The sequence below is a fragment of the Miscanthus floridulus genome, chromosome 10, assembly GCF_019320115.1.
Source record: "Miscanthus floridulus cultivar M001 chromosome 10, ASM1932011v1, whole genome shotgun sequence".
Classification (NCBI taxonomy): Eukaryota; Viridiplantae; Streptophyta; class Magnoliopsida; order Poales; family Poaceae; genus Miscanthus; species Miscanthus floridulus.
Genome location: NC_089589.1, coordinates 60,840,140 through 60,854,007, shown reverse-complemented (window position 1 = coordinate 60,854,007; position 13,868 = coordinate 60,840,140). Strand labels below are relative to the sequence as shown.

The following is a 13,868-nucleotide window of genomic DNA, read 5'->3' as shown; positions in this document are numbered from 1 at the left end:
AATAATGAGAACGAGTTACAATACTTGTCTATTTCATACATCAAAGTTTCTTAAAAAGTACATTATTACAATACCAAATATCAGAGTGCGGAATGATAAACAGTGGAATTAAAAAATATACATCTAGCGATAGGGACGAGGATTCGTCTGAGCCCACCAGAAGAATCCTCCACACAAGGTACTTCTCATGCATCACCTGCAATAGGGGTAAATAAACCCTGAGTATACAATGTACTCGCAAGACTTATCCGACTAGTGGGAATAATTTCCCGACTCCAAAGAATATGATACGATTTATGGTTTGCTAGTTTCTTTTGGTAGAAAGCAATACTAATAGTGAGTCCTTATTTATGTATTATTATTAGCCGTGTTAAGTTATCATCTAGCCAATCTATATAAGTACATGTTCTACTTTCAAGCAAGGGTTGATCAATCAGTTCCATTTCTTCTCCTTTCAAATTTTAGTTCTTACTACGGTGCTAAACCGTAGACAAGCCGTATCGAATTTCCTGACGATTCGCGAATCAATGTGCCCAGCTGGGTGCCCCAAAAACACATGCCCCGCTTGTACCCCAGGCACAAGCAGGACTAAACCATCCCTCTCCTGTCCCGGGTGTCCAGGTCCCCATCCAAACTTAGACTCCCAGCCCCCACTCTTGAGTCCTAGACTCAGTGCGGTGCAAGGACCTCCACCATCTCCGCCTCCAATCAGTCGGTCCGGAAAGAGCTAGATCCACGATAAGAGAGCAACATGTCTTCCCTGCGCCCATACCCAAGTAGGCGCTCGGGACAATAAATCTGTGACTTGCCTAGAGTCATATGCAATGACCGGTCCTTAATCGACATAGGCAGGGAAAAAGTGTAACCGAGCTATGCCCTATTGGCCGCAGGATACAACCCCTTACACCCACTAATACCCAAACCATATCCCTGCCCAGTCACCAGTTACCTTTACCATTTTATCATGAGTGATCATATTTTATTACCTATTTGTGAGTAACTATAGGTTACTCATGCTACCGATATACTGAGCATAGCAGCAACTTGACCTGTACTAGTAGGACTCATGGGTAGATATATTTATGCATGTAGTTTCCATAAAATGCCTGTGACTTAAATGCACATCATAGATATATATTCAGTGATTATTTAAAATAGGGGTTATGCACCGGGGCTTGCCTTGGGCAGGCGACAGGTCAGCAAGGTCAGCACCAGCAGGCTCCGGGGCTCCCTCCTACACGAGGATCTCCTCCTCGTACTCCTCAATCACCTCGTCGTACTCCTGTTTGTCGATGGGCATGAATTCTACCAGCTCGCGATCTACATGCAATGATGATGCCATACTTAATGATATGACAACAGCAACTATTAAAATAAAAGTACGTTGATTTAACTACTAAGCTAGTGATACCAACCACGGTGCTAAGCTATCTATTGTTACCGCTAAGTTTGAAATATGACATTCGTCACTACTATAGCAACTACAGATGTTCTTACCCCTAATGCTAATTTTACGCTATATACGATAAAGCAAGGGTAATAGCTACTCTATCTAACAACTCATTCTAAGGCTACAAAATTTACAGCAAGTACATAATGACCTAGGGAACCTACTGTAAAATTTTTACGTCGATAGCTATCACCAATTGTCCACAAAAATTCCTACAAAAATTAATCTACATAATATTAGCTCTCTAGTTTTGAATTTATGATCCAATCCTTACCGCAGCTAACTGCAATCTAGCTGTACTAACAAGTAAATGGTATTTTTGTGAACCTAACAAAATTAGTCTCACTATTTTTGGACAACTACACAATTTACCACAATTTATCAAAGTTCCACTCATAACTAAATTAAATAAGCATTTCTACTTTACTGGAAATTGACGAAACCAATTCCTAACTCGCGGCCCACTCACGTGGCTCGGCCCACAATGGTGCAACGCGTGCGCCAGCGCAGCGCAGCCCACGTGCGGGCACGGCCCAGCCGGACGACAGCCCACGGAGGGAAGGATTCGCGTGCGATAGCAAAATCACAAGAACACCCCCAGACTTCTCTATATTCCCTATGAGCTCTAAGGCACTATTCCTGTAGTCTATGGTTTTATAGCTACGCCCTCGGAATATCTATCTTTACATTAGCGACATCCCCGTCACCCACGCACACGCTCCGCCGTGGCGGCGCTGGCACCAGTGGCCTACGCCAGCGCCAGCAGGCCTTCCCCACCCCAACAACCAAGCCGACCCTTACCTAGGAGCGAACATGAAGTGTAGGGCGAAGAAAACATGAGCCAAGCTGCAGTAGCGCGGTCCGACCATGGCGGCGGAGGTCCTGCAGTTGCGGCGGTGCCGTTCCGGTGAACGTCAGCAAGGCCCGGGCAAAATAGGTAGCTAGTGAGCTCCAGCGACTCACCGAGGAACCCTATGATGCGGTGGTTCATCCAGAGATGGCCCAAACTGAACTGGCCACGTGCGCCTGGGAGGTGCGGCGACGCACGACAATGGCACGGCCACGTTAGGGAATGCTCTACGGTGGTAGATCCTCAACCGTGGTGAGCAGGGTGATAAACAGCTAGAGGAGAGGCTAGTAGTGCAATGAATTAAAATGGTGTGCCTTGGTTACGTGGCTTGCCGACGGCGCAGGCCACCCCGGTCTTATGGACCTGGCGGAGCGGCGATTTCAAATTGGGCTCTATGCGGCGGTATGCGCGGCGAGGTGGGGACGGTTGCGCGGCCAGCTACCCAGCGGAGCTGAGGATGCGACGAATTTTATTATAGTGTTGTGGTCACGTCGAATTGAAGGAAGGGGGTCCCGCTGGCCATGGCGACAGCGAAGATAGGGGGGTTTTGGCGCAGCATGGCTTGGCATAGCCATGGTCATCAATGCAACGTACTTGTGCACATAACGATGGGAACAGCGAAGCGTGCTCTAGGCGGCTGTCCGCACGACCAAACCCGCAAGCCGACGAAGCTCGGTGACGCGGCACAGCGGACAATGCTGGACAAAGGAAGCACTAGCGCAACATGACGCCAAAGCAATGGTGTAGCAGGCGGTCGTCCCATGCGCGTGCAGCCGCAGCGAGTCAATAGGACCAGTGCCGGGTGTGGCGATGGGTGGCGTGTAGCGTGGCCGGAGTACCGCGCGACGCGATGGCGAGGTAGAGCCGCTAGGGCTCGGACACAGCGTGTCAGCCACGGCGATGTGAACCGCGTGCCACCGCGTGGCAGCAGGCAACCAAGGCAGCAGCGCCAGGATCAAGCGCGCGACGTGCTAGCATAGGATGGTGGTGAGGATGTGGCCGATGCTTCGGTGCGCACTGGGGCAAGCCAGCAACGATGCCAAGCCGAGCAACAGCGGTGACTGCGGTCAGTGCAGGCTTTGTCCGAAATAGGTGGCGTGCACAGTTTTTAAAGTGGTCGCAAAACTCTACACGAAGGTCCAAACACCAAACCACTTCTTCAATACTCCAGTGGTTACATAGAGCCATTGACCTAGGGCACAACATTGCACCACTCCTTAAGCCAGTCGCTCTACAAAGCTTGCCAAACATGGCTTCGTCGACCCATTTTCAAACTTCGTGAAATGACTTAAACTTCGAACGGTTTCGTGTCACCTCCCAATTCCTACCTACTTGATATACTAGCTATCAAACCTCATCCTTGACCGCACACATTCCATCGTCGACTATGAAGCATGCACTACAAACTTTATTAAAGTTCGCATAAACGTTCCACCGCATTTTTATCCAATAAAAATTCACTTAGAATAGTAATGACATAAAGCGACATAAAATATAACATTTGTTTTGTGTTTCCGACGAACATTTCCAAGTTATGTACATTACTATATTACACACATCCATAGACAAGTACGATGCTCATGCAGTGTTTTAGCAAAAATAGTATAATGTAACACCGAGGGTGTTACAAATCTACCCCCCTAAAACAAAATCTCGACCCGAGATTTCATGTGCCTAGTGTGAGAAAGAGATAAGGAAATACATTTTTTCAACTAACTATCATAGCTGGAGAGAAGGTGGGGGTAATGCTGCAATAGGTAACTCTCTTGTTCCTAGGTGGCTTCATCCTCAGAATGGTTTTGCCTCTGCATCTTGTAGAACTTTACTACTCTGTTCCTGGTCACTCTCTCCTTCTCATCCAAGATTTTGATAGGGTGCTCCACATAAGTCAAATCTAGCTAGAGGGGAAGCTCTTCAATTTCCACAGCTTCATCAGGAACACATAGACATTTCTTCAATTGCGATACAAGAAACACATTGTGTACAGCAGATCAAATATCAGGAAGCTAGAGGCAATAAGTAATGGGGCCACACTGTTGCAACACCTGGTATGGGCCCACATACCGAGGGGCTAGCTTGCCATGGACACCAAACCGATGCACCCCTCTTATAGGAGACACTTTTGAGATACACATAATCCCCAGCTACAAACTCCAAAGGCCTCCTTCGCTTGTCTGCATAAGACTTTTGTCGGCTTTGAGCTGCCTTCAAGTGGCTTCGAATAATGTTTACTTTTTCTCGAGCCTCTTTTATGAAATCAGGCCCAAAGTACCCATGGTCTCCCACTTCAACCTAGTTTAGTGGTGTTCTACACTTCTGTCCGTATAAAGCCTCAAATGGCGCCATGCGGATGCTCTCTTGGTAGCTGTTATTGTAAGAAAATTCAGCTAACTTCAAGCACTTATCCCACTTCTCAGGAAAAGAGATGGCACAAGCCCTCAACATATCCTCGAGCACCTAGTTCACCCTTTTAGTTTGACCATCAGTTTGTGGGTGGTATGCTGAGCTTCTAAGAAGATGAGTACCCTAACAGTGCCGCAGTTGCTCCTAGAAATGAGAGACAAAGATTGACCCTCTATCAGAGATGATAGTAAGGGGAACTCCATGAAGGGTCACAATCTGATCGAAATATATCTCAGCATACTTCTTGGCTGTATATCTAGTGTCCACCAGGAGAAAATGGGTAGACTTGTTGAGACGGTCCACAATGACCCAAATAGAATCAAAGCCCGTGGAGGTGCACGGTAAACCCACAATGAAATCCATGGAAATATCCCCCCATTTCCAAACAGGAATGGGCAAGGGCTGCAAATATCCTGGGGTATGCATATGATCTGCTTTAACCCTACCACAAGTGTTGCACTCCGCGACGTGCCGGGTGATGTCCTGCTTCATGTTAGACCACCAGTACAAGTGGCGCGGATCATGATACATCTTGTTACTGCCAGGATGAATAGACAGTTTTGAATGGTGAGCTTCATTCAAAATCTTTCTTTTCAGCTCTTCATTGGATGGAACCACTAGTCTATCCTTATATCTCACCACTCCATGTCATCAACACTAAAGTGAGGGCCACGCCCTTCAACCATCAACTTCCTGATGTGAGGAATCTCTTCAGGGCCTTCCTTTTGCTCCCGAATAATCTGCCCTAGCAATTCTGAGGTCAATGCAACGTGAGCCAACACTTCAGCATGGTCGAGAGACAAAGTTGTTTCCTCAACCTAATGTGACTTTCAGCTCAAAGCATCTTCCTGGGTGATAATGGACTTCCAAGTTATAATCCTTTATCAATTCTAACCATCTCTGTTGCCTCAGGTTTAGCTCAGACTGGGTGAAAATATACTTGAGGCTCTTGTGATCTGTAAAGATATGCACTTTGTTGCCCAACACATAGTGCCTCAAAATCTTCAGAGCGTGGACCACAATAGCTAGCTCTAAGTCATGGGTAGGGTAATTCACCTCGTGCTTTTTAGTTGGCGCGAAGCATAAGCTATCACACGGCCATCTTGCATAAGCACACACCCAAACCCATCTTCGAGGCATCACAATATACATCAAAGGGCCTTCAATATCTGGTTAGGCCAACACAGGAGCAGTGGTCAGGAATGTCTTCAGAGTTTGGAAAGGTTCTTCATAGGCTGGGCTCCAGTCAAACTTAGCTTCTTTTTGGAGCAGCTTTGTCATTGGCTGGGCTATCTTGTAGAAATCAGGAATGAAACGCCGATAGTATCCAGCCAGACCAAGGAACTGATGAATCTGATGTACAGACTCGGGAGACTTCCAATCCAATACATCTTGCACCTTGCTGGGATCTACAGAAATGCCTTCAGGTGTCAACACATGCCCCAAAAACTGCACTCGATCTAACCAAAATTTGCACTTGCTGAATTTAGCATACAACTTGTGCTCCCTTAGTCGAGTTAGTTCTATCCAAAGGTGTTGGGCATGCTCTTCATCATTCTTGGAATAGATCAGGATGTCATCAATGAAAACTACCACAAACTTATCCATCTCTAGCAAGAAAACTGAATTCATCAGGTACATGAAGAAGGCAGGAGCATTGGTAAGACCAAAAGACATCACTAGGTACTCATACAACCCATACCTACTAGAGAAAGCTATTTTGGTATATCATGTGGCCTGATCTTGATCTGATGATAGCCTGATCGGTGGTCAATCTTCGAGAACACCTTGGCGCCAGCTAGCTGATTGAACAAAGTGTCTATGCGGGGCAAAGGATACTTGTTCTTAACTATTACTGCATTAAGAGGGCGGTAATCCACACACATCCGCAAAGTACCATCCTTCTTCTTCAAGAAAATAGCCGGGCAACCCCATGGTGAAGAACTAGGATGGATTAAACCCTTGTCCATCAACTCTTCTAGTTGCTTCTTCATTTCAGCTAGTTCCCTTGGAGCCATGTGGTACAGGAGTCTAGAGATAGGGGCAGTACCAGGCTCAAGCTCAATGGAGAATTCTACCTCTCAGTCTAGTGGCAACCCAGGAAGATCTTTAGGAAAAACATCCAGGAACTCACATACTACCGGAATGGAGGTAAGATCAAGAGAGGCTTCAGCATGGGCAGCAACAGGCAAGACTAGATCTGAGGGTACAATAAAAGACATCTTATCCTCAGAAGAAGGAAGCTGTAACTCCACACTTCTCCTCTTCATATCAAATACTACCCCATACACCCGCAACTAGTTCATTCCAAGAATAGCATCAATGCCTTGCCCAGGCATGACCATGAACTATAGGCGGTAAGTGTGGGTGGCTAATACCAAACTTACTATATCCCTGCGGGTATTGATGAACAATTGTGAACCCACGGTACAGATCTTATAGGCATATGGTATAGCCATAAGTGGTAAGTTGTGCCGCTCTACAAACCCCATGCTCATAAAGGAATGTGATGCACCAGAATCGAACAACACTAAAGCTGGATGGGAGTCGATGGTAAACATACCAGCCATCACCGGCTCCTACTATAAAATCTGCTCAGCATCTATGAAATGCACCTGGTCAGATCTGCTGGGCACTTTATTCTTGATTATGGTCCTCTTGACAAGCCTGGAGTTTGCTGACGGTTGAGTGGACTGAGCTGGCTGGTTCTGGGGACAAGCTCGGGCATAGTGGCCATCTTTGCCACACTTGAAGCAAGCACCTGGCTTGTTCCCAAACCCCTAATGAGGTGGGACCTGCAGTCCCTGAGACTACTGGGGCTACACCTGCTGTGGGGGTGCATAGTACTGTGTGGAGGAAGTTTGCGAAGTCTACGGGGGCTGCCGGAACAAAGGCCCGCCTGATGATTGATAGGGCCCCCGCTAGACAACCCGTATCTTCTATGTGAAAGGGTGGCTAGAGGATCCAGCTGCCACCTACTTCCTCTTCCACTCATCCTGAGACTCCCGCTAAAAACCCACCATGGCAATGGTGGCATTCATCAGTGCCCCAAAGGTCTGATAGTTCGCCGTGTATAGCTTCTCTTGAAGGATGGGAGTGAGACCATGAAAGAAGCGGTTCTTCTTCTTGTCATCAGAGTCCACATGGATGCTAGTATACTGAGCCAAGTGATTGAACTTATTGACATAACCCATCACTGTCTTGCTCCCCTGGCGCAGCTCTAGGAACTCAGTCACCTTCCGGTTGATGACACCGGCAGGGATAAAGAACTCTCGAAAAGCAATGGTGAACTCCTGCCAGGTTACCGGATGATTAGGCTACTCCATGGCATGGAAGGTGTCCCACCATGCGCTTGCGGAACCCAAAAGCTGCTACGCTGCAAAGCGCACCCTCTACTCGTCGGCCACGCCGAGCAGCAGAAACTTCTGCTCCATAATGCGAAGCCAGTGCTTCGCATCCAAGGGCTCATTAGACAGGGTGAAGGTGGGTGGGTGAGTCTTCAGAAAGTCCTGGTAAGAGGACGGTCCCTCAGGATGGCGGGCACCACCCCCGTTCCCACCGTTGCCCCTGGGGCCTCCGTGGACGAGGCCCGCGACAGCTTGTGCCATTATGTCCATGACACGAGTTGACTCTCGGTGAGCAACCAACAGCTCCACCATCATCTCAGCATGGGTCATCGGAGGCGGCAGTGGCGGAGGAGGAGCCAAAAGTGGAGCCCCATGGCTCTCCCCGTTGGGCTCATGGGCGCAACCACTCTCGTCGTGGCCCTTGCCAAAAGACCATGAGCCACCCCAGCACTGGTGCTCCCACGTCCGAACCTTAGATTCATCTGTAAGAGATGTAAACCATCCATTAAAACACCCTCTCGATCAGAATCAAGGGATTAGAGAAATGACAGCACATTTATTAAAGCATTCCGTGAGTTAGTCCTATCAATTTACTAATTCAATTATACGTGAAGGGGGATTTCAGTTGAAGTAAGAAGCTATTATCATGATGCATGCTTCGGCCTATGCGCTCACTCAAGCCGAAATATAGCGGCATTCGTAAAACATTTCGGCACATCGCACCCTCACTTCCCATATACTAAGCGCTTTCTTACGCAACGTAAGTTAGTGTACCTACAGAAAATTGATTAGATAAAGCCAGTGCCGCTATCATAGATAGACCATATTGCTAGGTCTTATACTTATTTAACTTAACTTAACCGCATCCTACTTTTCACAAAGGTTTTGTTGGTCAAATTTTTAGTTTTGAAAAATAGTGATCAAACTCGTGACCATTATTGGCTATGATACCAACTGTGGCAGAACCACCCAAAATAGCACACTTATGGAGGCGCTCGTCTTTCACCAGACACTAAGCACCCCAAAAGCAAGCTACAGTGGGCGGTATCCATCGGGTACACCCCAAGGGAGAACCCGAAAGATCCACATTTTTCCCAAGGATCCAATAATGAGAACGAGTTACAATACTTGTCCATTTCATATATCAGAGTTTCTTAAAAAATACATTATTACTATACCAAATATCAGAGTGCGGAATGATAAACAGCAGAATTTAAAAATATACATCTAGCATTAGGGATGAGGATCCGTCAGAGCACACCAAAAGAATCCTCCACACAAGGTACTTCACATGCATCACCTACAACAGGGGTAAATAAACCATGAGTACACAATGTACTCGCAAGACTTATCCGACTAGTGGGAATAATTTCCCGACTCCAAGGAATATGATAAGCTTTATGGTTTGCTGGTTTCTTTTGGCAGAAAGCAATACTAATAGTGAGTCCTAATTTATGTATTATTATTAGCCGTGTTAAGTTATCATCTAGCCAATCTATATAAGCACATGTTCTACTTTCAAGCAAGGGTTGAGCAATCAGTTCCATTTCTTCTCCTTTCAACTTTCAGTTCTTACTATGGTGCTAAACCGCAGACAAGCCGTACCGGATTTCCCGGTGATTCACGAATCAATGTGCCCAGCTAGGTGCCATAAAAACACATGCCCCGCTTGTACCCCAGGCACAAGCAGGACAAGCCCATCCTTCTCCTATCCCAGGTGTCCAGGTCCCCGTCCAAACTTGGACTCCCAGCCCCCACTCCTGAGTCCCAGACTCGGTGCAGTGCAAGGACCTCCACCATCTCCGCCTCCAATTAGTCGGTCCGGAAAGAGCCGGATCCACGACAAGAGAGCAACAAGTCTTCCCTGCGCCCGTACCCAAGTATGCGCTCGGGACAATAAATCTATGACTTGCCTAGAGTCATATGCAACGATCGGTCCTTAATCGACATAGATAGGGAAAAAGTGTAACCGAGCTATGCCCTGTTGGCCACAGGACACAACCCCTTACACCTACCAATACCCAAACCATGTCCCTGCCCGGTCACTAGTTACCTTTACCATTTTATCATGAGTGATCATATTTTATTACCTCTTTACGAGTAACGACAGGTTACTCATGCTACCGATATACTAAGCATAGCAGCTACTCAACCAGTACTAGTAGAACTCATGGGTAGATATATTTATGCATGTAGTTTCCATAAAATGTCTGTAACTTAAATGCACATCATAGATATATATTCAGTGATCATTTAAAATAGGGGTTATGCACCGGGGCTTGCCTTGGATAGGCGATAGGTCAGCAAGGTCAGCACAAGCAGGCTCTGGGGCTCCCTCCTACATGAGGATCTCCTCCTTGTACTCCTCAATCATCTCGTCGTAGTCCTATTCATCGATGGGCACGAATTCTACCAGCTCGCGATCTACATGAAATGATGATGTCATGCTTAATGATATGACAACAACAACTCTTAAAATAAAAGTATGTCGATTTAACTACTAAGCTAGTGATACCGACCATGGTGCTAAGCTATCTATTGTTACCGCTAAGTTTGAAATATGACATTCGTTACTACTATAGCAACTACAGGTGTTCTTACCCCTAATGCTAATTTTACGCTATATATGATAAAGCAAGGGTAATAGCTACTCCATCTAACAATGCATTCTAAGGCTGTAAAATTTACAACAAGTACATAATGACCTAGGGAACCTACTATAAAAATTTTACGTCGATAGCTATCACCAATTGTCCACAAAAATTCCTACAAAAATTAATCTACACAATATTAGCTCTCTTGTTTTGAATTTATGACCTAATACTTACCGTAGCTAACTGCAATCTAACTGTACTAACAAGTAAATGGTATTTTTGTGAACCTAACAAAATTAGTCTCACTATTTTTGGACAACTACACAATTTACCACAATTTATCAAAGTTCCACTCATAACTAAATTAAATAAGCATTTCTACTTTACTAGAAATTGACGAAACCGATTCCTAACTCACGGCCCACTCGCGCGGCTCGGCCCTCAATGGCACGACGCACGCGCCAGCGCTGCGCGGCCCATGCGTGGGCGTGGCCTAGCTGGACGACGGCCCACAGAGGGAAGGATCCGCATGCGATGGCAAAATCGCAGGAACGCCCTCGGACTTCTCTATATTCCCTGCGAGCTCTAAAGCACTATTCCAGTAGTCTACGGTTTTATAGGTATGCCCTCAGAATATCCATCTTTACAGCAGCGACATTGTAACACCTCGGGTGTTAGCCTTGCATAACTTGACTTGCATAACATGAGCATGAGCATCAAGCATTCATAAATCATCATTTACAATTGAAACAGTTGATCGAAACATATGAAACATTACTTGTTATCTCGTGTTTCTTAGAACATATGCATATGATCTTGTACAAATGAATGCAAGTGGGTAGTGCTAGTCACTAAAACACCTTAGCTATACTTAGGTTAACAAAAGGAACCTTGTTCATGAAGGCCACATTTCATGATCAAGCACTTAGGTGATATTTCATGTGTTGACCTAAATGGCTATATGAGTGACTACTACATGAAATGCTTAAATGACCTTGCAAATTGTTTTAACATGCTTAGAGTGTCATCATGAACAACTTTGGTATTTAGGGCTAGGGCTAGTTTGGTCATTTAGCCATGGTTTGAATGTGTATCATGATTTCAAAGTGACAAGTTTGACTAAAGTTGAACTAGGTGTTAGGGACCTTGCATGGAGGAGTTCACTAAAGCAAAGTTGTAGTGTTTGACATAAGGAACAACTTTTATTTTTGGGTCATGGACTGATTTTGCTTCTAACATGCTTGAATGGGTCCCACAAAAACCAGCAAAATCCAGTTTTCAACACTTAACAAATTTTCCTAAGTAGTTGATCGACTGACCGACTGACAGCCAAGGTTGGGCACGAGATTACTCCGTATCTATTGCAAATTAGAATGAAGTGCTTGAACCAAAGTTGTAGCTGGTACTTCGGGCTACAAAAACCATGTAGATCATTTTCGCTGAGAAGCTACGGATTAGCGGTTAAAGGAGCGTCAAAACTCGTCGTCAGGCTCGGCCATCGCGTTTCTGACGAAACTGAACCGCGACGTCAATGGCCGACCGGCTTCAGACATCGCGCGCCGCGTGTCCCCGGCGACGGCCGCGCGTCGCCAGCGCTCTGTCCACGCAGGCCACGCCGCGCCCGAGCGCGGCCTTAACGTCGCCAGCGCCCGCCCGAGCCATTCCGCGCTCCCATTTCGCTCCCGGCGCCTTCTCTTCCTCACAGCAGCAGTCGCCGAGCGCCCACAGCTCCGCCGTCGCCATAGCCGCGCGCAGCTCGTGCCTGGCCACTCCCGCACCACCGTGATAGCTCCACCGTCTCCCCAGCACCCCATTGTTTCTCCCCGTGCCCGCTGACAAAGCCCGGTAAGCCACCGCAGCGTGTGTAGGCTCGCCGAAGTTCCGCCGTGAGCCCCGTCGTCGTGGCCACGCCGCCACAGTCCTCCTCCCGCTCCATTAGCTAGCGCGCTAGGTCCCCCAGCGTTCATAGATGCTTGTCCACGCGTTGATTTGAACCACCGTAGCCCACACCGGCGTTTCACCGTCGACCCGCACCTCCACCCCGCCATGGCCACCGCCGTAGCCGCTAGCTCCGACGAGAAGGCCCCCCAAGTAGCTCAATCGATGCGCGAAGTCGAGTAGATCATCGTGTGATGATGTCACCGCCGGCGAGTTCGCCGTCGGCGAGCTCTGGCCGCGCCAGCACCGCGCAGCGCCGCTGCCCTGTTCCGTGTCACTGACGCGTGGGGTCCCCTGACCAGCGGGTCCCACCTGTCAGCGACAGCAGTAGTGTAGGCTAACTCATTTTGAATCCAGTTTTTGATTTGTTTTGTTATTTTTGTATCTTTAGTTTGGTAGCTCCTAAAATGGTGAAATAAATATGATTGTGTTGCTTAGGAAGTGTAGTATTTAGGAAAAATATGTTCTTGGTTTCAACAGTAGAAATTTCTAGAGATTTAAATAGGGATTTCAAATGTGCTTTTGAATGCATTCAAATTTGTTTATTTTATATCTAGAGTTCCTGTGCTCCAAAAATTATGAAATTTTTTGTGGTAGGCTATTCTTGTTATACATGAGCTTGGATAAAAATTTGAGGACCAGTGCATGTGTAGATCTATAGTTATAGATTTTTCTTTTATAAATAGTTAATCCTTGCATGAATTTTTATAAATTAATTATGAGTCCAAAATTCATGAAATTTGTTGGAGGTGATACTAGTACCATATGGATGTTAAGAAAAATAAGAAATCTGTTGCTTGACACTTTTCAATAGGATTTTCCATTTATGCTATTTCAAGCCTTGCTTCCTTATCATTTTTGTATAGAATGTTCTACTTAGTAAAATGACCTGAAATTTTTATAGTAGTCCTTTGATAGCATTAGTAAGGCTCTGTAAATTTTTGAGAATTTATTAAGCACATCTGATATATATATTTATTATTTAACCTAGATATCTAAATAAAATAATAAAGGCAATTTAATAAATAGTTTGGGCTTTGCCATTATATTATCTTAACTATGTTTGGTATGCTTAAACTGTTGGTAGGTTCTAGGTTGTCAATTTGTGAATGATTACATAAAGTAGAGGTGCTATTACTTTATATTGCATGTTAAATCATTTCCGGACTGATTCTAGAGTATGAGGAGTTACATGTTGAAACTGATGTAGACTGTAAAAATGGTTAATAACAAAGTTGTATAAAATTTGATAAGCTTTCCAGAAAGTCCAGGATCACTAGATTTGG

The 13,868-nt window shown here is 46.0% G+C and overlaps 1 protein-coding gene across 1 annotated transcript in view; it reads right to left on the bottom strand.

Moving 5' to 3' along the window:
• Positions 1–8,095: 8,095 nt before the first annotated feature.
• LOC136488730 (serpin-Z2A-like) overlaps positions 8,096–13,868 on the bottom strand; it is an 81,247-nt gene continuing 75,474 nt past the window's right edge. Inside the window, exon 3 of the mRNA XM_066485558.1 lies at positions 8,096–8,532. Coding sequence (XP_066341655.1) covers positions 8,096–8,532 — 437 coding nt within the window. The remainder of the gene's footprint in view (positions 8,533–13,868) is intronic.